This window comes from Pleurodeles waltl, chromosome 1_1 (assembly GCF_031143425.1).
Source record: "Pleurodeles waltl isolate 20211129_DDA chromosome 1_1, aPleWal1.hap1.20221129, whole genome shotgun sequence".
Lineage (NCBI taxonomy): Eukaryota > Metazoa > Chordata > Amphibia > Caudata > Salamandridae > Pleurodeles > Pleurodeles waltl.
The window spans coordinates 948,924,307-948,952,271 of NC_090436.1; the positions used below are offsets into that span (position 1 = coordinate 948,924,307).

A 27,965-nucleotide genomic window follows, 5' to 3' on the forward strand; every position below is an offset into this window, starting at 1 on the left:
TGCAAAGTGCCTACTGTAGATTTTGCCCTCTAGCTCAGCCGGCACCTAGGGAAACTTACCAAACCTGTGCATTTTTGAGAACTAGAGACCTAGGGGAATCCAAGATGGGGTGACTTGTGGGGCTCTGACCAAGTTCTGTTACCCAGAATCCTTTGCAAACCTCAAAATGTGGCTAAAAAAACAATGTTTCCTCACATTTCGGTGACAGGAAGTTCTGGAATCTGAGAGGAGCCACAAATTTCCTTCCACCCAGCGTTCCCCCAAGTCTCCCGATAAAATTGATACCTCATTTGTGTGGGTAGGCCTAGCCCCTGCGACAGGAAATGCCCCAAAACACAACATGGACACATCCCATTTTTTGACAGAAATCTGACGTGTTTTTTGCAAAGTGCCTAGCTGTAGATTTTGGCCTCTAGCTCAGCCGGCACCTAGGGAAGCCTACCAAACCTGAGCATTTTTTAAAACTAGACACCTAGGGGAATCCAAGATGGGGTGACTTGTGGGGCACTGACCAGGTTCTGTTACCTAGAATCCTTTGCAAACCTCAAAATGTGGCTAAAAAAATACTTTTTCCTCACATTTCGGTGACAGAAAGTTCTGGAATCCGAGAGGAGCCACAAATGTCCTTCCACCCAGCGTTCCCCCAAGTCTCCCGATAAAAGTGATACCTCACTTGTGTGGGTAGGCCTAGCGCCCGCGACAGGAAATGCCCCAAAACACAACGTGGACACATCCATTTTTTGACAGAAAACAGAGGTGTTTTTTGCAAAGTGCCTACCTGTAGATGTTGGTCTCTAGCTCAGCCGTCACCTAGGGAAACCTACCAAACCTGTGCATTTTTGAAAACTAGAGACCTAGGGGAATCCAAGATGGGGTGACTTGTGGGGCTCTGACCAGGTTCTGTTACCCAGAATCCTTTGCAAACCTCAAAATGTGGCTAAAAAACACTTTTTCCTCACATTTCGGTGACCAAAAGTTCTGGAATCCGAGAGGAGCCACAAATTTCCTTCCACCCAGCGTTCCCCCAAGTCTCCTGATAAAATTGATACCTCACTTGTGTGGGTTGGCCTAGCGCCCGCGACAGGAAATGCCCCAAAACACAACGTGGACACATCCCATTTTTGGAGTGAAAACAGAGGTGTTTTTTGCAAAGTGCCTACCTGTAGATTTTGGCCTCTAGCTCAGCCGGCACCTAGGGAAACCTACCAAACTTGTGCATTTTTGAAAACTAGAGACCTAGGGGAATCCAAGATGGGGTGACTTGTGGGGCTCTGACCAGGTTCTGTTACCCAGAATCCTTTGCAAACCTCAAAATGTGGCTAAAAAACACTTTTTCCTCACATTTCGGTGACAGAAAGTTCTGGAATCCGAGAGGAGCCACTAATTTCGTTCCACCCAGCGTTCCCCCAAGTCTAACTATAAAAATGGTACCTCACTTGTGTGGGTAGGCCTGGTGCCCGCGACAGGAATAGATCACACAACGGTCAATGTTGATCCTTAAATCAGGCAGCTGTTGACCCTGGGGTGACCCATTCCTGACGCAGGCACTAGGTATAGGCACTCAAGTGGGGTAATGTTTTTATCAGGACAGGTGAGGAATCACTGGGTGGTAGGAATGTTGTGGAACCCAGCATATTCCTGTAGTTTGTGTGAAAGAAATGCGAGAAAAATAGAGTTTTTATTCAACATTTCAGCTTTGCAGGGTATTCTGGTTAAGAAAACTTTGGGGAATCCACACAAGTCACACCTCTGTGGACTCCCCCGAATGTCTAGTTTCCAGAAGTGTTTGGGTTTAGTATGTTTCTCTATATGGCCGCCGAACCCAGGACCAAAGACACAGGTGCCTGCCTTACAAAACCAGTTTGTTTTGTGATAGATAATTTTGATGTCTCCACAATACGATTTGGGCGGTGGAATTTGGGACTGAACTAAATTGGGGCTCTCCCAAGAGAGCACTCTCTCTTTCTGCTTGCCGCCGCATTCACCTGCTCTCTGGGTTGGGCTACCCCACTATTACCCCGTTGCACAGACTGTGCTTGCGAAGGGACAGCAGGACTGTCCTCATCACCTCCCTCATAATTTACTGGAAGAGGAGTTATCGAATGGGACTCCTCCAGCTGAAAAATCACTCCCAGAGTCTGCGCCATTGTCCTATCCCTCAGATGCTGTCTCAGTATCTGATGTCTCAGTCTCTGATCCTATGTCAGAGCTGTCCTCTATAACCCAAGTGACGGCAGCAGTCATCCATCAAGATGCCACCTCTGCTATTGGCTAAACTGTTGCTCTAAAACACTAGCCTACGTAGACAGTCACAAAATCGATGATGTGTGTGAGATACGTGCAACAGTAGAGGCCACCTTACCTGCGCTTCTTCCCTCAATCAGCACGTTCTTTCAAGACACTCAAAAAACACCTTGTCACATACCATTCGTCACAGTCTTTAGCACATCCTGCACCCAGTCCAACAATCATTATTGGTGCTCCCACTCTCTCCTCCTCGGATTCCCTCATTACCACCCAGCAAAAGTGCCCTTCATCTCTCCATAGCCGCCACCCACCCCGCACATACATTTCATTTGTATTGTAGCGCAGGTAATGACTGACTTTACTAATGTACTCAGCTATTTACATAAAATACAGATTTGCTCTTTGCAGTATGCATATAAGCCTTCTGCGCTTCTTTATGGCACTAAAACTGCCACTAGACAAAAGTCTGATTCTTTTGTAGCATAAACATAATCACAATACTTACTTGACTTTTTTATTCCTGCCTAAAAGCTACAGTTGAAATGCATCCGTTGAAGTACGTGCAATGCTTTGTAGACGCAAGCTGCAACTGCAAGAAAACTGGTGGCAAATATATATATATATATATATATATATATATATATATATATATATATATATATGTATGTATATATATATATATATATATATATATATATATATATATATATATATATATATATAGATCACTTATATATGTGGGTCTGGTTTTCCTGGGGGCCGATCGCAGCCCCCAGGGAAACCACACATGTATTTACAAAAGTGATCTATATATAGATCTATCTCTATATATATCTATCTACATGGATATATCTATCTATCTATAGATATATCCATGTAGATAGATATATCTACATAGATATATCTATATATATATAGATCTATATATATATATAGATCTATATTTTTTTTAGTTGTTGGATGGTTTCCTTGGGGGCCAAAATGGCCCCCAGGGAAACCCTACAACAACTAAAAAAAAATGTTGCCCCCACAGGGGGTCGCCCTGCCCACGGGCGACCCCATGTCCATTTCTTTTTATTATTTTTCTTTTTTTTTTTTTAAATAAAATGAAGCCCCTGGGGGGGCGCGATCTCGAGCGATCACGCCGCCCAGGGGACACCTACCTTTAAAAAAAAAAAATATGCCCGTTTTCTGAGGGGGCCGACCCCCCCACGTGAAATCCCTGGTGTCTAGTTGTGTTTCCTAGACCTGTGCTGCGATCGGGGGCCAGGAAACCCTTTCAGGAAGGCCTCGTAAGAAAGGGGAGAGTCTCCCCTTTCTTACAAGGCCTTCCCGAACGTGGGGAAGGCCGTTTGGGGCCGTTTTCCCCAACGGAGCAGGAATGGCTGCAAGCCAATCAACAAAGTGACGTCAGCGCGCCTCGCGGCACGCTGACTTCCCAAAGGGGCGGTTGGGGGGCGGGGGGAGACACGGAAAAGCTTCCGTGTCTCCTGGGGATTAAAAAATAAATAAAATAACCCCCTTCCTGGTGTCGGCCACTGGTCGTGACCCGCACCAGGGAGGTAGTGCGGGCGTCGGCCAGTGGCCAACGCCCGCACCCAAGGGGTTAACATCAGCCTATAGTAGGTCTACATGTGATTGTTTTTCTTGATGTGATCCATTTCGTTTTTTAAATGACTTTTTTTTATCTAATTTTCCTTTCCTAATGCTTCTTTCCAATCAGTTAACTCAAGTCAGCATGCTTAGATTTTGTGTGGAAAAGTTGACAGCAGTCCCAGTAAAGCTAAGATGCTGATTCAAAAAGTCATGTTCTAAGGATTTTGAAGTGCACAAGTGTGACTTACTATTGTGAAAACAGTGCACACTCTGAAGAATGTCTGTACTGAAAATGAGAAGTGGATATATGGCTTTTTACCAGGAGCATCTAAAGAGAGCATGGAATGCAAATGAGGTGCTCACAGTAAAAATGGTACCTTTGTTGGTGCTCACAAACAGTTCAATGCTTTGCCAACACTTTGGTGTCTTGTTAATCTTACACCAGGATTACCAAGGTACATGTGGCTTTAAAAGTCTTTGAAAAGGGCTGCAACAATCCCATGATGAGGGAGTGATAGCAGGGAAGTCTTCACCAGTAAAAGTATTTTCTTTATGAAGAAAGAAGAACAAATAATGAACATAACATTTACACTAGCTCAACAGCTATAGAAATTGGGCAGTGCTGGAGATCCACAGATTTCATGTTAGGACACCAACACTACCAAGCTCCTTGAAAGCATGAACAACATTGGCCTCCCCCAACTAGTCACTGATCCCACACACTATGCAGGACACACGCTCAACCCAATCTTCATGGCCAGTGACAGAGTCAAGCACATCAATGTCACTGAACTCACCAGGACAGACCAGGTCATTCTCCACTTCACGATCACAGGATTCCCAGGCACTGCCTCTAAGCCTGCCAGCACCAGTCACCACAGCTGGGACAAAATATCAGAGAGCCAGTGGACTGATGCCCTAAACAGCTCCCAACACAACACTGCAACCAACCTAGTACAGGCAGTCAACAACTTCTCCACCTGGATTACCGACTGCACCAACAGAGTCACCCCTGTCAAGCTTACCAAACTCAGGAGACCCAACAAATGAGCTAGCTGGTACACCAAGGAACTAAGAGCTGCAAAACACAACTGCAAGAGACTTGAAAGAAAAGGCAAACCAGCAAGGAGTCCTCAGACTGAGCCACCTTCAAGTTGTCCCTCAGACAATACCACCATCTACTTAAAGAGATGAAGAGGAATGCCCTCACCAACTGCATCAAAACCAGATCCAACCACAGCAAAGAACTCTTCAGAGAGTTTTCCAATCCCTCAGCCACCAAAAACATTATCACCTCTTCTCAGGAACTCTGCAACTCCCTGGCGGACTTCTTCCACAACACAATCTTCACCATCTACAAAAACTTTGGCCCCCCACGCACTGCCGCCAACACTGTCACATTCCTCGCCCCCACACAGGCTAACCCCAACGCAACATCTGACCTCCTGCTCACCACCTGGGACCAGCTCACCTCACAGAACACCACAGCTATCATGAACTCAGCGCCCCACCACCTTTTCAACCTCGGGAGCAAGATGATCAGCAGCCCACTCACAGCCATTTCCAGCTCATCCATAACCAATGCCTCCTTTCCTGATGCTTGGAAACAAGCTGAAGTCAAGCCCCTTCTCAAAAAACCATCCACAAACCCTAGCAAACCCAACTACCATCCCATCTCACCGCTCCCCCTTCTCACCAAAGTCCTCCAAAAGGCCATCAGCCACCAACCCACAGAGCACCTGGAGATTAACAATCTTCTGGATCTCTCCCTATCTGGTTTCCACACCAACCACAGCACTGAAACCTCTCAGGTCACTCTCACGGATGGCATCAGAACCCTCCTCAATCGGTGAGAAACAGTGGGCTTGTTCACCCTTGACCTCTCAGCAGCATTCAACACCGTATTCCACCACACCCTTATCAAGAGGCTTCATCACAGGAGATGCCCTCAAATGGATTGCCTCCTTCCTCACTAGAAGAACCCAGAGAATCCGTCCATAACCTTTCACCTCGGACTTAAGGATGACGTCATCTGCGGCATCCATCAAGGCTCGTCCATGAGCCCCATTCTGTTCAACCTCTACATGATTCCTTTGGCCAACAACATCTGATCCCATGAAATTAACATCATATCCTATGCAGACGACACCCACCTGGTCCTCTCACTAACAGAAGACCCCTCCACCTCAAAGGCCAACTTCTGCAGGTGCATGATGGGCATCACTGACTGGATAAAAAACAACTGCTTGAAACTCAACACTGACCCAACGGAAGTGCTGATCTTCGGGAACAACACCTCCCCATAGAAAAACTTCTGCTGGTCTTCTCAACTAGGACCAGTGCTCAATCCAACAGTCTACACACACAACCTTGGCATCATCCTGGATAGCAAATGCACCATGAAAAGACAGATCAATGCAGTCTCTTCTGCCTGTTCTCTCACTCTTCGCATACTCCAGAAAATCTTCAATTGTCTTCCCAACAACAATAGACACACGACACTCAGGGGCATATTTATACTCTGTTTGCACCAAATTAGTGTCATTTTTTTTTACTCTAATTCGGTGCAAAACTAACTCCATATTTATACTTTGGTGCTAGACCCCTCTAGCACCAAATTTATGGAGTTAAAGTCATTTTTTGAAAGTGGAGTCCTACTTTGCCTTAATGAGATTCAAGGTAGGCGTTCCCGTGCAAAAAATGACTCTATGGCCTTAACACCATATTTAGGGGCATATTTATACTCTGCGGCGTATTTATACTCTGTTTGCACCGAATTAGTGTCATTTTTTTTAACTCTAATTCGGTGCAAAACTAACTCCATATTTATACTTTGGTGCTAGACCCATCTAGCACCAAGGCCCTTATTTAAACTTTTTTTGCACTGCATTAATGTCATTTTATGACACAAAAGTGGCGCAAACTTACAAAATATTGGCCCTTATTTATACTTTTTGCTGCAAAACTGCACTAACTCAGTTTTGCACCAAAAAGTTGAGCACCAGCTTGCACCATTTCTGTGCACCAGCCGGGCACCATATTTATGGAATGGTGCAAGCCGGTGCAAAGGGTAGGCTAGAGTTGAAAAAAATGACTTTAGTCGGGTGGGGCTGGCAGTATAGAAGAAGAGGGTTTAGCACCAAAAAATGGCTTTAGGCAGGTTAGAGTAAAAATAAATAATTCTAACCAGATTAGCGTCATTTTATGGTGCTAAACCTACCATGCCACATGACTCCTGCCTTAGGAAAGGCAGGAGTCATGCCCACCACCCCAGTGGCCAGCACAGAGGACAGGGGTCCCCTGGGCATGGCCATTGCACCCGGTGCCATATATGGGGGCCCATTTCAGGGCCCCCTATGGCACTTTCAAAAATAAAATGCACTTACCTGTACTTACCTGGGATGGGGTCCCCCATCCTCGCAGTCCCTCTAGTGTGGGTGGGGGTGCCCCTAGGGCCTAGGGAGGGCACCTCTGGGCTTATTCCATGGTGTTCCACCATGGAAATAGGGCCACAGGTCCTCTAAGACCTGCCCTGACCCAGGTCTTAAAAAATGGGGCAAAGCAAGCTTTGCCCCATTTTTTGACCCTTCCTCCCTCCTTTGCACCATTTTTACATGGGAGTATAAATATGGTGTTAAGGCCATAGAGTCATTTTTTTGCACGGGAACGCCTACCTTGCATCTCATTAAGGCAAGGTAGGTTTCCACTTCCAAAAAATGACTTTAACTCCATAAATTTGGTGCTAGACGGGTCTAGCACCAAAGTATAAATATGGAGTTAGTTTTGCACTGAATTAGAGTAAAAAAAAAATGACGCTAATTCATTGCAAACAGAGTATAAATACGCCCCTTAGCATCAAAAAATTATGCTAATCTGCTCAGAATCATTTATTTTGACTCAAAACTGCCTAATGTAATTTTTTTTTTAAGCTAGCCTACCCTTTGCACCGGCTTGCACCATTCCATAAATATGGTGCCCAGCTGGTGCTAAAAAATGGTGCAAGCCGGTGCAAAACTTTTTGGGGCAAAACTGCCTTAGTGCAGTTTTGCACCAAAAAGTATAAATAAGGCCCTCAATCTCTCGTCACCAGCCGACTGGATTAGTGCAACGCACTTTACATAGGAATCACCACGTACCTTCTAAAGAGACTTCAGACCATACAGAACTCAGTGGATAGATTTATCCTTGACCTCCCTAAAGGGACCCACACCACCCCCACCTCAAAAAGCTCCACTGGCTTCCCAGAAGAAATGTCAATTCAAGATGCTGACCAACATCTATAAAGACCTTCACAATAAAGAATCAGCATACATCCACCACTGCCTGAACTTCCACCAATCCTCCACACACTTGTGCTCTGCTTTCCTGTTTTTGCACACTGCCGAAGCAACAGTGGGAGATGCTCCTTCTCCTACCTCACAGCCAAATGCGGGAATTACCCACCCCTTCACATATGAACTTCTCCCTCTCTTCTGGAATTCAAGAAATGCTCAAAACCTGGCTATTCAATAGAGTCCCCTTAGCAGCATTGCCCTCAGTGCCTGAATATCCTCTTGGGTGATAAGCCACGCTCTGTAAAGCCACTTTTGACTTGATTTGAGGGTGTGGAGGTATTAGGAAATACATCTATTTACCCTCCAAAGATGTTGAGCTTTTATGAATTCAGAAAAGGTGCCATTTTTATATACACAGGCTCTACACATGGCAGATTCATAGTTATCCATACATCGGCCTTTAAGCATTTACTATCTTCCTGCTATCTCTGATATATGAAGGCAAATTAAACTCACAGTGCATTCAATGTAGGGGTCGAGAAGCCAATTTAACCTTCTTTTGTTGCCATTTCTGTAACTGTAGTCCTGCAATTATACATAGAAAGAGCCTTACACATGCCCAAGAATGCAACTGAGAAACCAGAAGTGGATGAGCTAATCACGGGGCAGAGAGTAACTTGAGATCTTCCTATCATAAGTTGTTTGGCAAGTAGGAAATGCAATGGATCCTCTCTCTACTGCTTGATATTTTAGATTTCAAGCTTCTCTAAATTGTGTCACGTTGTCTGGAGGCAACTCACATTCTACTCCTAAAGGAATATATTTACTCCAAGCAGACTGAATGATCCCTTTCTCACTCCATTTCTAATCTTTTTCACAGTCAAGAATGCTTTCAGGAAGTTAGAAGGGCTCAGACCTGACATCTGTGGATGCCATCAACCCTTAGCCCATCAAAGCAGCGAAATCTTCACCTAAACCGCTTATGAAATAATAGTTAAAAGTTCTGTTTTTTTGTCAATTCTTTTAAATTCAAAGAGCTTTAAACATGGTTTCAAAATACCAGATTTCACTATGTCATAAAAATTGAATGAGTATCAAATCTGGCAAACACAAGCTTCCCATCATTTTTATTTTAGTATTTGTAAAGGCTAGCACATTCAATCAGTACGCAGACTTTGGATCCAGAGTCACTTCCGAAAAGCATAAAGCCAGTCAGTCTCTCACCTTGAACATTTACAACTATTAAAAATATTATACTATGCTAATTGTATTCACCCAAGAAAATCCGCTGCTCAGTTTTGTACATATACAACTAGATTAGATTATGGGCCTCATTACAACATTGGTGGGCGGCAAGCGCCGCCCGCCAAGTTGTAACTGCCGGGCGGCCGCCAATGCGGCCGCACTCCTGCAGTGCCCATTTTGACATCCCCACTGGGCCGGCGGGTGGAAACCATGTTTCCGCCCGCCGGCCCAGCAGGGAGGTGGGCCGCAACATGGGAGCCGGCTCCAAATGGAGCCAGCGGTGTTGCGGCCGTGCGACGGGTGCAGTTGCACCCGTCGCGCTTTTCACTGTCTGCATAGCAGACACTGAAAAGCTGCATGGGGCCATGTCAAGGGGCCCCTGCACTGCCAATGCCAGTGGCATGGGCAGTGACGGGGCCCCCAGGAGCCCCACAACTCCCCGTACAGCCAGCCTTTTCCTGGCGGTTAAAACCGCCAGAAAAAATCTGGCGGTCGGGGACTCGTAATCCCCTGTGCAGCGCTGGTAGCAGCGCTGCCCAGGCAGATTATCACCGCCGGGGCAAATGTGGCGGAAAACCGCCGGCCCCGGCGGTGCAACCGCGGCGCTTCTGCTACGGTCTTAATACCCCAGGAAGCACCGCCAGCCTGTTGGCGGTGCTTCCGTCATTTTTATCCCTGGCGGTCTCGTACCGCCAGGGTCAAAATGACCCCCTATGTGTTTTATAGTTCTTTCATCCAGCGGCGTAGCTTGGTCAGTAGGATTGAGGGGGGTGAGCTTCAAATTTCCTAAAAATCATGCTTGCATATCGTAGTAAAATGCATTATATGGCAAACTGGGGAAACGAACACGCAATTTGCGAGTGGGTGTCGCAAATTGCGACTGTGCCGCAAATTGCATGCAGGTGCAGCAGAACAGTCTTGAAAACACTTCCTGGCTCTTGCTGATGACATCACAGGCTGGAAGTTTACAAATACACCTGGGAGGAGGGAAGACCACACCCATTTCCAACTGCTGAACAACCACCAAGAGGAACAGCAGCAAGAATGGAGGACTCTGGCAGGAAAAGGAAACTTACATTTTCAGAGAAGGAACTGGAGGAGCTGACAGATGAATGCTGCCAGCACCATGACCAGCTATTTGGAAGGGCTGCCCTCAGTGTGCCAGAGACAGACAAAAAGAGGATTTGGACTGACATCCAGGAGAAGGTAAATGCAATTGGGGTGAGCCACAGGAGCATTGAAGAGCTGAAAAAGAGATGGTACGACCTGCACTCCAGGACCAAGGAGAGGGTGGCAGAGCGCCTCAGGGAGATGAGGGGCACAGGAGGAGGCCCATCTACCATCCCACCACCCACACCCATGGAGAAACATGAGCAACAGACCCTGGAGCCAGAGTCAGTGGCTGGAATAGGAGAGCTGGACACTTCAGCGCCAGGAACATCAACAAGTGAGTACAATGAAACATGCATGTACACCCCTATCTGCCTTACCCCCACCCACACAGTACACAGCAGCATGCACAACCAAATGAGCTCCATTACAGAGTAGCAACCACCAGAATGGTGCGTTATGGGCAATGTAGTCCAGTAGGCAGCTGATAGGCAACAGTTTATTAGGAAGCATACAACAGATGTTAGATACTGACAGTGTGTTCCCTATGTCCCACAGGTCTCCCACAAGACATCCCCACCAGCCAGACCGTCCAGGGTGCAGAGGTCCGCCAACAGGCAGCACAAGACTCAGGAGCAGCCACCACAGGGCCCAGCACCACCCGACCACAGTCCCCTCCAGATGTACCATTGGACATTGTGGAGATTGACCCAGCACCCGGTCCCAGCCACAGTGCCAAGCAACAGGACCCTGATGCTCCACCGCATCGCAGACGACGTGTCCATGTCCCTCCAGTGTCCCAGGGAGATGTAGGGGACTCCTCCATGTCCGCCGCCGAGGCAGCTCTCATCAGAGGTCAGCGCCTGCAAACAAGGCAGATGAGAGTCATTTCATGGGCCATGCAGTGTATGGAGAGAAATGTCACAACAGGGCTGGCACAGGTGCACACAGACTTCCAAAGCCTGAACAGTCATGTCGGTGACCTTGCACTCCCCATCAGGCAACTAGTGACTGAACTTGTTTCAGAGAGAGAGAGTGCAAGGCGCAGTGAACGCCAACTCATCCACCGTTTGGACCGCATGGCTGCCTCAATCGTCCGCCTGGCTGTCAATACAACAGGTCTGTCACGCCGGACAGTCAGTTTGCAAGTAGACTTGGGCCACTTTGCAGGGGATGTGGCTCGTGCACTGGGACGGATAAGCCACACTGTGGACATGATGGAGGCAAGACAGGTGGCTAGGGGCACGGCAGACACTCCTCAAGATAGTGAGGAGGGGAGGGCTCCACTGTCAGTAGTGCATCTGCCACAGACACAAGGGCATTGAGGAGTGGCAGTGCACGTCTGGGATCTGCTAACACTCCAGGCACTAGCCATGCTGGGCATCCCAGGCGTAGGAGTTGAGCTACGCACTTACGGACAATTGAGGCACATGAGGTGAATGTGTCCTCATTGCAGGCGGACAGTTACAGCCCCTGACCAACAGTTCAGTTCTTTGGTTATTTGGTTCACTTAATAAAAGTTCTTGTTTGTTCCACTTCACACCTGGGCTCTTTGTGTGTGACATTCATGTGTGGTGACAGGCAGCACATACCTTCCAAAGTATTGGTTTGCAATGTGGTCCTGTCTCTGTCTGCCTTGTTTTGCAATGCTTCTATCCCCATGATGGCGATGTGGTAGCTCTTGCTTGTCATCCTCCGAATCTGGGTCTTCTGGGGTGAGATGTAGCCCACGTCTGGTGGCAATGTTGTGCAGTATAAGGCATGCGCCAACGATCTTGAATGCTGTTATTGGGGCTTACTGGAGCGCACCTCCACTTCTGTGGAGGCATCGGAATCTTGCCTTCAACAGTCCAAAGGTCCTCTCTATAACATTTCGGGTCCTCCTATGTGCACTGTTGTATTGCCTCTCAGTCTCATTGCTGGGTGTTAAGTACGGGGTAAGTATCCATGTTCGTAGCGCATATGCACTGTCACCTGTTTGGCAAAAATAAACAATGTTAGCAGGGCATGGATTGTTTCCACATTGACCTGTGTGTATGTCTTCAGGGTGTATTCAGCTATACCTAGGAGATATCCGTCTCCAAACTCCCCACGTTCTAGGCGTTGGTGTATCCCACTATGCCTGAAAATGTAGGAGTCATGTGTACTCCCTGGAAATTTGGCTACCATGTCAGTGATGACATAATGGGATTCACATACCACCTGGATGTTCAGTGAGTGGGTACACTTCCGGTTGCGGAATAGATATTCCAGATTTGCAGGAGGGCAAATTTGTATATGTGTCCCGTCCACACACCCTATTACATGGGGGAAGTTGGCAATTCTGTAGAAGTCCAACTTGGTGCTGTTAATTTCTGCCTCATTCCTGGGTAGGTATATGCATCTGGACATGTGTGTGAGTATGGCATCTAAGAAACATCTGAAAAACCGTGAGAGTGCACTTTGGGATACTCCACCTGCCACAGCAATGAACCCCTGATAGCTACCCGAGGCCAAGAGGTGCAGTGAGCATAGCACTTGCACATGTGTGGGGATGGCGCTGCCGTGCACAGTCTGTTGTTGAAGCTGCGGATTGAGTAGATCAATTATTTCTAACATTGCTGCACTGCTGAGTCTATATTTATCGTAAATCTCCTCCTCAGTTTGTTGGAATAGTGTCTCCCTGGTTCTGTATATCCTCTCTTGTCTCTGGCTCCTCCTCCTCCTCTGCTCTGCGGCGTGGACTCTCCTCCTCCTTGCTATCACATATATCTCTGACATCTTTAGTGGTAAATTGGGTGTGCAAAATGGGCTTTTTGCGACTAGTCGCAATTTGCGAGTGGCTTTTTTATATGGTTTGCGACTCGCAAATTTCGACTTCCTATTTGCGGGCCACAAAAACAGGTCGCAAATTTTGCGAGCCGGTAATGGCTCGTGTTGCTATTTGCGATTCGGAATGGGGGTTTTTGCATCCCATTTCCGATTTTGCGGGGTCGCAAATAGCGATTCGGGACATTTGCGACTCGCAAAACTTTCCTACATCTGGCCCTTACTTATTAATCTGACTAATACAAGTGCTGATTTGAAAGAATTGAAAGAACCAGGTGTTTAGGAAAAGGCCGGCAAAGATTTGATTCAGTGGGAAATTGGCTCAGCAACACTTGGAACAGGGTACTATTTAAAATATTACAGGGAATATTAATTGTTGTAGTTTGTCTACGTTGAATATGGGGATTATGCAAATTATGTAAAAGGATTAAATTGAAAAAGTCAAGGAATAATCAGAGGAGGGAAGAAAAGAAAAGGGAAAAATTTTACAGAGAAAAATCAAGGGGAAAGCAAAATTACAAAGGGATTGAATTAAGTTAAATTTAACGGATGAGAAAATGTGTGGGTAATAGTTAGTGTGATGGCATATTTAGTCATCAGAGGAGGGATTGCTAGCACGGGTGTTTTTAATAAAAACATTTATGTATTTTGAATAATGAGTTCATGTAAGAAATGAAATAACGTAGAAAAATAATGCACGCATTTGAAAATGTGATCTCGAAGAATGTCCACCAATGTTAACGAAGTGTACTAATCACTGATTAATACTTGCAGTAATATGTCATATTAAGGGTTATGAAGTATGCTTTAGCTTTATTAATTGTAGGCCTTAACTTAGCGAGTGTCTTGGCCTATTTTGCCAGGCCTCATGTAGAAGCTGTATTTCTTAGCGTTCAAGAAAAATGCTGGCCAAGTGAATTAAACTATGAAATGTCTATTGTATTGTTTAAATGTGCTCATAACGGAAGCTTTTCATGTGAACCAACTGCTACGAGATGATGTTCTTGCTATAGCAAAATTTTATGTGTAATGTGTATGAGACTGACTTTCCCAGGACAAGAACAATGAAGATATTGACTAGAGTGGAAGCTGCAACAATATTGTTACCTGACAAGCCAGATGATGAGGACATCGCAAGATGAACCAATCAAAAATATGAGAACGGAGAAATATTAGAATTCATAGATTTGGTATAATAATTTTATTGGACGGGGTGTGAACATACAAATAACTGACCAATAGGGAATTAGGGTATTGTTTAGGTGAATTTGATATAACAACACCGCAGAGGGAAAAGATTTCAGATTTTAGGAGACTTAGAAGAGAGACAATTCATTCCGATATTCTGAGAGAAGACAGATTATTCTGCCATTGGGTCATTCCGACATTGGGCTCATATTCCCTGATTGAGAGCCTGATGCCTTGCTAATCGACTGATGTCCTGAGGATGAAGACTTTGCTGATCCATACCGAGGATAGGTATACCCTGTAATGTGATTATTATGCATATTTGCTTTTCCTTTCTAGATACCAACTGTGCTGTTTTGTCTATAATTCTACCATAGTTAGATGTTTCCAAATTGACGTTACTAAATTGTTTTGCATGAAGCCCAACATGCTGATGCTACTCTGATGTTAGTTGCGGATCCTGATTTATGACAAATGAGACTAATGCTTGATGGATTTCTCTGCTTAACTTCATGTATTTCATCTCGTTGATGCAGCTGACTCTGCTATTGATTTGCACCATAACTTTAGAATGTGTTGTAGTTCAAGCTTTGATTAGATTGTGTTTTTCCGCCGCTTTGGACAACCAGTGTTGTTTCTGTATGTGTTTTCATTTAATTTTGAGATTAATCTACATGACCTTAGCATTGTTAATATAGGGAAATAAACATACTAAACTTTTACTAAAGGTGTGGTTATTTATGACTGAAAGGGCATGGTGCGTGACAATTACTGGCTCCATTGATTCATTGATTACTAATGACTGTTGATTACTGTGTATTTATTATTGATTTATGTACTTGAGCTATGGTAAGAACTTCTTAATTGCGAGTCAAAAGGTTAATCGACCTATCCGTGTCCCCTTGTAAGTTTACTTATTAAGGTCTAACGCGCTAACAGTTGTTGGCAGAAAAAGGAACAGTTAACCTTTTACACAGCAACATCCCTGTGGTAAAGTTCACCCTCAGGTCAAAAACAAAGCACACAAATCTAACTGCCTCCCTAGAGGTAAACATGGCAGATAAGGAAAATTACATTTCAATAGCATACTCCAACTATATCTGGCCATCCACTGTATGGAAATATCACGGGGCAAGTCTTATCACACACAGGTATTGCCATATTACTTCCAAAAACTACTTTAAAACAATTTTAAAACTGCTTCCAATATAAAAGCCATGCAATTGAAAGTTTATTTTGAGCCAGTGGTCATAAGAGGGGCTCACAGGCACTCATGTATGTGGACAGCTAAAAGAGAGAAAGGCAGAGAAAGGGGGATAAGGATGAAGAGAAAGTTAGAAAAACAGTGACAAGGAGACAGAAAGTCGAGGTGAAAAATAATCTACAAGCATGAGTTGAGTTTTAGCGTAGTGTGGCGGAAGAAGCCTGAGACTTCTTAGAACATTTTTGTCACCTGAACTTATTATTTTAGAACTTAAGTCCTGGTTGCTGGAAAGTACAACAACCTGAAAAACTACATAACTACCATATTTAAATCACTCCACTGGCTTTATGTGTTACAAAGTTGAACATAGAGTGGACCATGCCCAAGGCATTCAGCCTAAAGAAATAGTCACTACATTAACACAAGAAATATATAAGCCAAATCTCTATCCATTTCAACAGCAAAGAGCAAATTGAAAGAGGCTAAAGTGCCCATGTCTCTTTGGTATGCCCCTTTTCCAATCCTCAGAAGTCTATTATTTCACGTTAGGACAAAACCCTACACTGTCCAATGCTGTGATCAATTGTGTCCTCACAAGACCACCTAACTTGTTCCAGCAAGCACAAGTCTGACCTTGGTAGAAATCTGCACTCAGATTTATTTTTGAATCCCTTTGGGAATCACAATTAGGATCTGAAGCATATTGGGCCTGGTCCCTATCAACTGTCAACCATTTATATAAAGTTAATCAGAAACAGATGTGAAGCAACGTGTGTCAGAGTATTAAACTGAGAAAATAATACTCTTGCTCTTAGAACCTCATAATGTGGTCATACCTAAAGAGGTTAGAAATTGTTAGAAATTCTCTCTTTACCTTAATCCGCACTTCATGGTTCTTTGGTGGGGCGACCTCTATCTCTTCTATAGACAGAGGTTTGTTGGGCTCCCAGGCAATTGCTGCCTTGCATTTTATAACCTATGAAAGGAAATATGATGCAAACAGTTATTTTTTGGGAACAAGCCAATGTGCTTAGTTGTACACGTATTTGAATAAGTACAATTACTGACGTTTCAAACACACAGGACCTGATTTAGAGTTTCGTGAACAGGTTACTCCATCACAAACCCAGAGGATATTCCATTCACTGTATTACAAGTGTCATAGGATATGAAACACTTATAAAATTGCAGATGGGATATCCATCACACTTTTGACAGATATACCCTTGTGACAAACACTAAGGGCCAGGAGTAGCAAACAGTTTGCACATCTCAAACAGCAAATTTCGCTGTTTGCAATGTGCAAACTGCACTTGGCAATGTACAAAACCCCTTTTGCGATTCGGTAACCTGGTTACCGAATCGCAAAACGGGTTTGCGATTCGCAATTAGGAAGGGGAGTCCCCTTCCTAATTGCGAGTCGCAGTGCAATGCCAGATTGCTTTGTGACCCATTTCAAATGGGTGCTAACCCATTTGCAAAAGGGAAGGGGTCCTATGGACCGCTGTCTGCTCTGAAAAAATGAAACGAAAACATCTCATTTTTTTGTTTTGTAATGCTTCTCATTTTCCTCTAAGGAAAACGGGCTGCATTACAAAAAAAAAAAAAATGCTTTATTCAAAATCAGTCACAGACATGGTGGTCTGCTGTCTCCAGCAGGCCACCATCCCTGTGAGTGTCACGAGTCTCAAGGGAGTCGCAAATTGCGACCCAACTCATTAATATTAATGAGGTGGGCCTTTGCGACCCCCTTGCGAGTCGCAGATGGTGTCAGGGACACCATCCTACATTCCAATTTGCGACTCGCAAATTGCGAGTCGCAAATTGGAATATAGCCAAATCTGGCCCTAAATTAGGCCCAAAGCTTGAAGAGCTCCCATTGGCTCTTTGGATGTTTACAGAAGGTTACATTTGCACCACTGACAGTAAACATATAAGCAGATCTTTCAGACTTGCAGATTTACACTTCATTGTTCAATGTGTACGGCGAAGATTCAGAAAGGATTTTTGCATAGCGTTTGAAACCTGGTGGCACCTGAAGCATCTGAAAGGATGGAGCATGCCTGTTACTGCAGATTAAAAGACCCAATCTGCTTTCCTTATAGTATTCTTCAGGTCACCTTTTGTTATAAAGTGTTAACCATGCTCTACTTATGAAAAAGATTACAATGAAAATATAACCATCTTTATTTGGACTGTGTCAAAAGTGTTGCATTTTGGTATTTATAAGGCACTATCAAGGATTCAAACTGGCGACCCTCTAGAAATTGGGTTATTGGTTGAGAGGGGTTGTAAACCCTTCTCAAGCAACAACCACAATATTTCTTCGGGTGAACCACAAACGTCACTAAATTAACCAGTGTCAAACACTCTGGTGCTTTGCACAAAGGTACTTAGGCCCGTATTTATACTTTTTTTAGCGCCGCATTTGCGCCGCTTTTTGACGCAAAACGGCACAAACCTACAAAATACAATGGCATTTTGCAAGTTTGCGCCGTTTTTGCGGTAAAAAAATGACGGAAATGCGGCACAAAAAAAGTATAAATACGGGCCTTAGGGTTAATTTAGAGGCACTGTGTCAAGTAAGCATCTAGCAAACAAACAAAAATGAAGTGAAAACATAGTACACAATATTCTACATGAATTTTGGAAAAAAGAGTACAATTTAATAAATAAAATGGCATCCAAATGACTTAAATCCAATCATTAGAACCGGAGTTATGATTTTTTAAATTTTTTGTGAAAACTTGTACCCAAAAAATCCAAATACCAAACACAGGCATCTAGTTGCATGAGATCAGCATAACGTCAAAAGTTATGGCCGACTGCGATGGAGTGTGGTTCAGCTACACGAGGTGGATTGTGCCCAGTCTTGGCTTTCCTTCGAATCTAGACATTTAGAAGAAAAGTTCTGGAGGAAGGTAAATTTCAGTGGGACAAGGTAGCCAGCAGTGTCCAAGGAGGAGGCGTCGTCGCGGCAGGGTCACTGGATGAACTCACAGTGAAGATTTCCAAGTTCAATCACTTTTTTGGATGCCAAAAATCTCTAGTGTGACAAAGCTGCAGGCTGTTGATGACAAGGTCTCCACAAGGTAGGACACCATTACTCGAAGGTCCTGTGGAACAGGATTTGCTGCTGTGGAGAGGAATGTAGCAGAAGATACTGCGAAGCCAGGCTGATTCGCGATGCACCCCAGGCAGATGGGACAATAAATAGGTACCTGTCTTCTATTGGTTCTCAGGCCACTTTTTGCAGAAAAGTTTTCTGTCTCTCATTTAAACATGGTACAATAGGCTTACACTCAATTAGCACATTTAATTTATTTATAAGTCCATAGTAAAGTGGTACTCCATGTACACACGGACTTTAAATTAAATGTTCCAACTGGGTGTAAGCTAATTGTACCATGTTTAAAGGAGCTAGCACAAGCACTCTAGCACTAGTTAGCAGTGGTAAAATGCACAGTGTTATAATGCCAACCAAAACGAATTTCAGAAAGCAGGAGGGGAGAAGGCACACCAGACACTTAGGGGGTCATTACGACCCCGGCGGTCGGCGATAATATGGAGGTAAGTACTGCCAACAGGCTGGTGGTACTTACTGCCATATTATGACATTGGCTGAAGCCAACCCACCAAATTACCACTCCAACCGCCACGGCTGTAACAGCCACCGGGCTGGAGCTATCCATCTCCAGCCCAGCAGCCGTCACTGTTCCACCTGCAGCATTATGACACCACCTACCACCATGGTTTTCGTGGCTTTCTTAACGCCATGAAAACCATGGCGGTAGGCACTATCAGTGACCAGGAATTCCTTCCCTGTCACTGATAGGGGTCTCCTACCTCCCCATCCACTTAGCCCCCCAACCCCCCTACCTCTCCAAAGACCCCCCCCACCCCCTTATATTCACACCCCTTCACACACACACACATGCATACACACACCCATTCCCATGATGCATCCATGCATGCATACATCCATTCACACACACATCTGCATACTTTCATACATACATGCAGGCATGCATTCACATAACACAACATACACACACTCACACTTCCATACATGCACACATGCATTCAACATGCAACACACACCCGCATACACACACACACATTCACACCCCCACACACACACAACACCACCCACCCTCCTCCCCTGTTGGAGACCTGACTTACCTGTGTTCAGGGGGTCCTCCATCAGGAGACGGGACGGGGCAGTGCTGCCACCAGCAGCGCCCACCATCAGAACACTGCCAGGCTGTATTATGGGTCATAATATGGGTGGTGGCAGTCTCCTGGTGTGGCGCTCCTGGTGGCAGCAGTGGCACCTTACCGCCATCCACCGGCATGGTCACAGACAGATTTCCACCATTCTTCTGGCAGAAATCTGGCTGTGGTCATCATACGGCGGATGGAAGGTAGCTGTGGCAATGGTCTTTTGGCAGCCGTCACCGCAGCGGTAGGTGGTTTTTACCTCCAGTATCAAAATGAGGGCCTTAGCTTGAACACAAACATTTTCAGCAAGTGCATGAGCCTTTAAAATGCCACTGTAAACAAAATGCAAATAAACATCTCATTAAATGCCACTAGTGATAACATTTGAAAATCAGCCAAAGACAACAGGTGTGATGCCATTACGTAATTGATATAACAGTGGATAATTCTGCTCCTTTCCCCCTTTTTTCTAAAGTTAGATGTTATCAACTCCCATAGAGCACTAGCACAGCACAACACTCCAGTCAGGAGGTAATTTAGGTTCATATAGGTTGTGATGCTGTTAGCCTACATTGGCTCCGATACACAACAAACTGATAGATGGAATACTTAATTTAATTTCAGCCGTTTGTGATTGCTTGGAGCCACAGTCCACCATTTTTCTCCCACTATTTCATTCTAGCCAGAGATCCGGCATCAGTCTTGGTCCCTTGTTCTCCCTGCCACAGAATCCAATCTAACCCTCTATGAAGTTCTTTGCGTTCCCTAGGGATGGTGGGGCTCGTCTGGAAGTTCAGCCCTGCTGATTTACATAAGCAGATAGGGCAGGCCTCTGTCTAGGGTGGAAAAGTGGGCAAAAACAACACATTGGAATGATACAGTGATTGCCAGTGGTGTGACCTGTTTGCAGCATTCCTAACACCACAATCTTTTGTGTGACTGGTGCTAGTCTGTATTTAATTACTGTTTGTCCATTTCGCAAATGGAAAAACAGGCATTGACAACTTTTTTGGATATAGGAGTGTACCAATTATTGTTAAAGTACACAGGCAACGAGGAGTTCAAAATCCAGATGGAAAATGGCAAAGAACACAAAAAATCCTTCACATGCTTCAGCCACATTAATAATGAATGAAGGAATTTGTTTTGCATCTCACTGGGTAAAAATGAGATTTTTTAACGTACAGCTCTACTGAACAAAGCACTTTGGGAATCACAGCTTGAATGTTTGGTGGCAAAGTCCATGGTTCTCTCGTATTAGTTGGAAAAGTAATGGACCAACCACTGGATATGTCTAGATAGGAGAAGACAAAAAACAGGCTGGCCAAACAAAGAGACACTTACAGTAAAACCAGCACTTTGTCAACATTGTATCTTCCTATGGCAAGAAAAAAGGGACGCAGAGCAAATTCCTAATTTCTTCACATATAACACCTAAAATAAATAAAAAACCTACATTCAGCTAACAATGCTTAGAGGGCCCTTCCATTTGCACAGTACTGAACTAAATTCACTAAAGTCCTTGTTCTACCTTTACCAAAGTACTGTAATGTAAGGTATGGTGGCGCATTGACAAAGGCAATCCAAAAACCTCACATGACCCAGACTACTGCCTTATCTAATGGGTTCTGATCATTATGCACACGTTGTAAAATAAAGTCTATGGCTACCAGTGAACCAAAGAATCAAATTCATGTACAGTACCTTTTCAGGTAAAAGGGTAGGATATCTACAATAACTGTCTTCTCACTACTACCTAGATGCCCCTGGGTTGACCATTGGAACTGGTGAATTGTGCAAGTAAATTGCACAAATGTATCAACTAGATAAACCATCATTGCATGCCTGTGCCTTAATCTGCAAACCTAAGTAGTGCTAAGTAGTCAGTGAGGAATATGCAAGTGTTGGGATGGAAAGTCGCCTCCATAAAGCCATGCTCCTCTGCCCTGTCACGTTTACCTTGGGGTTCTGCTGTCTGTACTCCAGTAAGATTGACAATCATTTGAGATCACTGAGGCTTCTCCCTCTTTTCTGACTCTAAATTTGATGGAGCACCCAGTGTCCACTCCTATTTCAGGCAGTGTCTACAGCCTCTGAGTATGGGTGCTGTGGATCCGGTGATGATAACACACTTGATAATAGAGGGACAACCCCTATTTGCCAGTATGTTTAGAGAAGGAAATGTTTACTGGACCTCCCATGTAATAATAGGGAAATCCATTCTCCCATAACTGGAGTCCTTGATCTCCATTTTGAATGCATATATATATATATATATATATATATATATATATATATATACAGGGAGTGCAGAATTATTAGGCAAATGAGTATTTTGACCACATCATCCTCTTTATGCATGTTGTCTTACTCCAAGCTGTATAGGCTCGAAAGCCTACTACCAATTAAGCATATCAGGTGATGTGCATCTCTGTAATGAGAAGGGGTGTGGTCTAATGACATCAACACCCTATATCAGGTGTGCATAATTATTAGGCAACTTCCTTTCCTTTGGCAAAATGGGTCAAAAGAAGGACTTGACAGGCTCAGAAAAGTCAAAAATAGTGAGATATCTTGCAGAGGGATGCAGCACTCTTAAAATTGCAAAGCTTCTGAAGCGTGATCATCGAACAATCAAGCGTTTCATTCAAAATAGTCAACAGGGTCGCAAGAAGCGTGTGGAAAAACCAAGGCGCAAAATAACTGCCCATGAACTGAGAAAAGTCAAGCGTGCAGCTGCCACGATGCCACTTGCCACCAGTTTGGCCATATTTCAGAGCTGCAACATCACTGGAGTGCCCAAAAGCACAAGGTGTGCAATACTCAGAGACATGGCCAAGGTAAGAAAGGCTGAAAGACGACCACCACTGAACAAGACACACAAGCTGAAACGTCAAGACTGGGCCAATAAATATCTCAAGACTGATTTTTCTAAGGTTTTATGGACTGATGAAATGAGAGTGAGTCTTGATGGGCCAGATGGATGGGCCCGTGGCTGGATTGGTAAAGGGCAGAGAGCTCCAGTCCGACTCAGACGCCAGCAAGGTGGAGGTGGAGTACTGGTTTGGGCTGGTATCATCAAAGATGAGCTTGTGGGGCCTTTTCGGGTTGAGGATGGAGTCAAGCTCAACTCCCAGTCCTACTGCCAGTTCCTGGAAGACACCTTCTTCAAGCAGTGGTACAGGAAGAAGTCTGCATCCTTCAAGAAAAACATGATTTTCATGCAGGACAATGCTCCATCACACGCGTCCAAGTACTCCACAGCGTGGCTGGCAAGAAAGGGAATAAAAGAAGGAAATCTAATGACATGGCCTCCTTGTTCACCTGATCTGAACCCCATTGAGAACCTGTGGTCCATCATCAAATGTGAGATTTACAAGGAGGGAAAACAGTACACCTCTCTGAACAGTGTCTGGGAGGCTGTGGTTGCTGCTGCACGCAATGTTGATGGTGAACAGATCAAAACACTGACAGAATCCGTGGATGGCAGGCTTTTGAGTGTCCTTGCAAAGAAAGGTGGCTATATTGGTCACTGATTTGTTTTTGTTTTGTTTTTGAATGTCAGAAATGTATATTGGTGAATGTTGAGATGTTATATTGGTTTCACTGGTAATAATAAATAATTGAAATGGGTATATATATTTTTTTTGTTAAGTTGCCTAATAATTATGCACAGTAATAGTCACCTGCACACACAGGTATCCCCCTAACATAGCTAAAACTAAAAACAAACTAAAAACTACTTCCAAAAATATTCAGCTTTGATATTAATGAGTTTTTTGGGTTCATTGAGAACATGGTTGTTGTTCAATAATAAAATTAATCCTCAAAAATACAACTTGCCTAATAATTCTGCACTCCCTGTATATACATATATATATATATTCTCTTCTAGGTTAGTCTTCATCTCTGAGATATGTGGCTAGATGTCAGGGGCTTCTAGTATTTTCTCTCAGGGGGAACTAGCCTAGGAGTTCAGGAGAACCATATTTTGTCCACGACCCTGCATGCAGTGTTCATGCAGTTCCCATGCTCTTCTAGAATTAGAGGGCACTCTAGGATTAAAATAATGCTAGAGATAATTGTCCAGCTCTTCTAACAAATACTAGCCTTTTTGACCTGTACAGTGTCCCAGGATTTTCTTTACTTGCTGAGTAGAGCTGCAATCAAGTGATGAAGCAGCACTCTTTTGCTGACTGCCTTCCTTTAGAGCTGTAGATAATCCTGGACACAAGACTCATGACAAAGTGCTTCTGCAGCACACCTGTCTGTGGAAGACTGTTATATGTAAAATCAGATGCTGAACTTCAGCCGTAAGGAGAAACGTTTGCCTGCACTGAGGTCCCGAGCCCAGCTGCACTGAGGATATCAATGAGTGCCATGGATCAAGGGAAATAGGGTTCCCTTAAATTAGCTGCTTGCGATCACCATCATCTGCTGCATTGCCTGAGGCCCACAGGAAGAGATGTTTTGACATTGCTTCATCTCTGATTCTGTTTGCATTGCAGGGAAGTCTTTCAATCACCTCCAGAGCCCTAGAGGATTACATTGGCTTCAACTCCGGGCCTGTGGAATCAGAAAAGTAACTGAAGGAGGTCACCTTGAACACAGAACAGTTAACAGCAGTTGCGTCAATATCTGACCTTGTAACTGGCATGAGTCAGTCAAGGACATTTCTGTTATTTTTTATGGTCATGATACCAGGTCTTGCATGGCAGTCACAAATAGGCACAAGCCTTGACAAAGCCAATAGGTCTAGCTTTAAATCACTAACAGATAAAACAGCACGTTACATGCTTGGAGTTGCATTTCTTCAATCATTAAAGACTGGCATATTGTCCATGGTAAAGCTTATTGTATGTGAAAACCAAGAAAGAACAATGAAGGAGAGACACAAGAGAAAACAAGAATATTCAAATGGACAAAAACAGAAAATAACCACAAATGGAATGGCAAAAGGAAAGACACAGAAAGAAAAGAACAAAGGGGAATATGTGCAAATGACTCTTGATCAAAACATTATAAAAATCCTACTACTGTGAACAAAACTAAAACTAAAAAATGTTCCTTTCTCGACACAATGCATGTATAAGATAAATAATTTAATATGTGATGATCCTTTGTACTTTTGAGAAGTAAAGTCACCCCTAATGCATTGCAAAGAAAACACTCTAAATGGTACACCAAACAATAGCATGAAGACTGAAGAAAATACTCCTCTAGATGGAGCTGAAGCACACTTTCTGCATATTTTCAAGAATTGGTAACAATAGGTCATGCAGACAACTGTTCAGACCTAAGAATATCAATGCCACCAGATCTGTTTGTGATGGTAGAGTTGCTAAGGCCTTACTGTCAGCCAGCTAGTGGTTCCCCAGACCCTAAATGAGGTGGGAGATCTTAGAGCTGGGTACAACAAGACATCTGTATATTTGTGGCGGACATCAGTTTATATGTCATCTCCAAATAAGGTCTTACAGCAGCATCTTCAAAATAATGGTTTTGAGTTGCCCTTATGCCGCACAAGTGGACACAAGCGACTGTTACAAATTGGGTTACTGGTTGGGGGAGTTGAAACCATTCTCATGCAGCAACCACAACTCTTCTCATTGTGAAGTCACAAGCGAACTCTAAATTAATCTGTGCTCAGCCCTCGGGTATCTTGGTACGGAGCAGTGAGGCTTATCTCAGAGTCAATGTGTAAAGAATATTTGTGAACACTTCAAACAGTAACACAGTGAAAACACACCACATAAGGATCCCACAACAGAGTTAGAAAAATAGAGTCATTTTTAATAAAAAAAAACAAGATAGGAATGTGAAAAATCCAATTAATACAACTCAAGATATTCAATTTTAAAGATTTCAGTACAAATAGTGCCAAAAGGTGTAAAGCACCAGTTGTGGATATCTGCTTGCATTGGACGGGGTCAAAGTTACAATTCAGGCCAACCTTGATAGAGTGCAGGCCTGCTACAAAGACCAAGTTAGAACCTCTGAACAAAGTATGTTAAATCCTGGTTTGTGGAGTATTGTGAGGATCTAAGTCGAAGAGGCATCGCACGGCCAAAGTTACGCTTCGGTTCCAAGGTGTGGCTAGGCTGCAATGTGAGGACTTGGGGTGGCAGCTCTTTGCAGGGTAGACTCACAGACAGCAGAGTCCAGGTGCAGGTACAAGGTTGTTAGAAGCCTGTTGTGTTCCTGGGACTTCAGAACAGGAGGCCAGCCAACTAGCCCTTGGAGTCACTCTGGGGTTCTGAGGTCAAGAGAGGCGTGTCCAGTCCTTCTCACCCAGTCAAAGAAAGGTGGCAGGCCAGCAAGACAGTAGTCCAGCAGGGCAGAAGTCCAGCAGAGTGGCAGCCCTTTAGCAGCATAGCAGTACTTCTGCCTGAAAGAGTATCCAAAGGCCCGAAAGTGTACTGAAGAGTATTGTGTCTTAGGCCCAGTATTTATACCCAGTTGTGCCTTTGTAGAAGGCGAGATGTTTCCTTCTAGAGGTTTCTCTTTGAACTCCCCAGGCATCCTGCATTCCCTGTCCAGGCTTCAGACTAATGATAGGGGTATGCTGCACTTTGTGTGGAGGTTGGCCAAGCCTATTCAAGTGTAAGAAGGGTTGGTCACAGTTCCAGCCTGCTATCCTGCCAATCTCCTAAGATCTCTATTGTGTGCAGCTGTTTAGCAAGAATACACAAAGCCCAACTGTCAGCTACACCCAGTCATGTGACCCGGAGGCAGGCTATAGGCATGAAAGTGCTAAGGCAGGAAAGTGCCAAATTTCTAAAAGTTAATTTACGAAATTGTTACCATAAAATCAGATTTTTTTATTACAATTCCAAAGGCACCAAACATGAGCTGGTTAACTGTGCCCATTTGGAAATTACAGCTTATTAAATGTAATACAGTAACCACAATGTTATCCTATGGAAGAAGTAGACCTTGCAGTACTGAACAATGAATTTAAGAGTTTTCTACTACCAGCACATGTAAAACTTAAAAGTACATGTCCAACTTTTTAAATACAATGCACCCTGCCCTTTGGGCTGTCCAGAGCCTAATCTAGAGGTAACGTATAGGAATGAAAAGGAAAGGTTTGGACCTGGCAAAAGGTTTATTTTGCCAGGTTGAAATGGCAGTTTAGAAAATGCACACACAGGCTGCAATGGCAGACATGAGTTATGTCTAAAGGATTACTTAATGGCGAATGTTAAATCTGTCATTTGGGGCCATATGTATGAAAACTGGGGTCTGCGAATCGCAAAATGCAAATTTTAAGAAATCGCAATTTCCAAGTCGCAATTGGCCATGTAACAAACTTGCGAATCGGAATTAGCGATTTCTTAAAAATCGCTATTTGTGGTTTGCGAGGCCCATTTTCCGAATCGCAATTTGCATTCTCACAATTTGCGATTTTTTTGCGATTCGGTAAAAAATCGCAAAATGCGAGAAAGTTCGAGAATGCACACCTGGAGGGGCTTGATGACTCATCAGCAGGAAATGAGTCATCCCAGGCAGGTACAAGAGCCACACCCAAGCCAGCATCCAGAGTGAGAGCAGCCCAGCCACTGTGAGGAGCACTGTGAAGGAGCAGCAGCATCTGAGCCACCATGGAGCCCCAAGGTCCAGGATCTGAGAAGCAGGGGAGGAAGCGCAAGATCAAGTTCAGTGAGCAGGAGCTGGAGATCCTAACAGAGGAGGTGGTGAGGAGCCATGACCGCCTGTTTGGCAAATTATCCCTCCAGGTGCCAGAGAGTGAGAAGAGGAGACTCTGGCTGGGTATCCAAACCAAGATTTGCGCCATTGGAGTGGCCCAGCACTCCATAGATTAAATCAAGAAGCGCTGGTATGACATGCGGTCCCGGGCAAAGGAGAGGGTGGCAAGGCGACTTGCAGAGGCCAGGAGCACAGGTGGTGGATCACCAATCAACCCTCCTACCGGAAGCAGTGACAGGGGTCACTGACATAGACACCTCGGCCCAACCAAGTATCAGCCAAGGTAAGTGCAGATTCTGTTGTGTGAACACTGTATGTGCATGCATAAAAGCCCCTTAGGAATTAGCATGTAATGTGAAGTA

At 44.4% G+C, this 27,965-nt stretch overlaps 1 protein-coding gene across 1 annotated transcript in view; it reads right to left on the reverse strand.

Annotated features, from left to right (window-relative positions):
* The window catches only part of LOC138304205 (alcohol dehydrogenase 1-like), a 470,989-nt gene extending 447,076 nt beyond the window's left edge, over positions 1 to 23,913 (reverse strand). Inside the window, exons 1-2 of the mRNA XM_069244108.1 lie at positions 23,896 to 23,913; positions 16,547 to 16,648 (exon numbers count right to left, since the gene is read on the reverse strand). Of these exons, the coding sequence (XP_069100209.1) occupies positions 16,547 to 16,648; positions 23,896 to 23,913 (120 nt within the window). The remainder of the gene's footprint in view (positions 1 to 16,546; positions 16,649 to 23,895) is intronic.
* Positions 23,914 to 27,965: the final 4,052 nt, after the last annotated feature.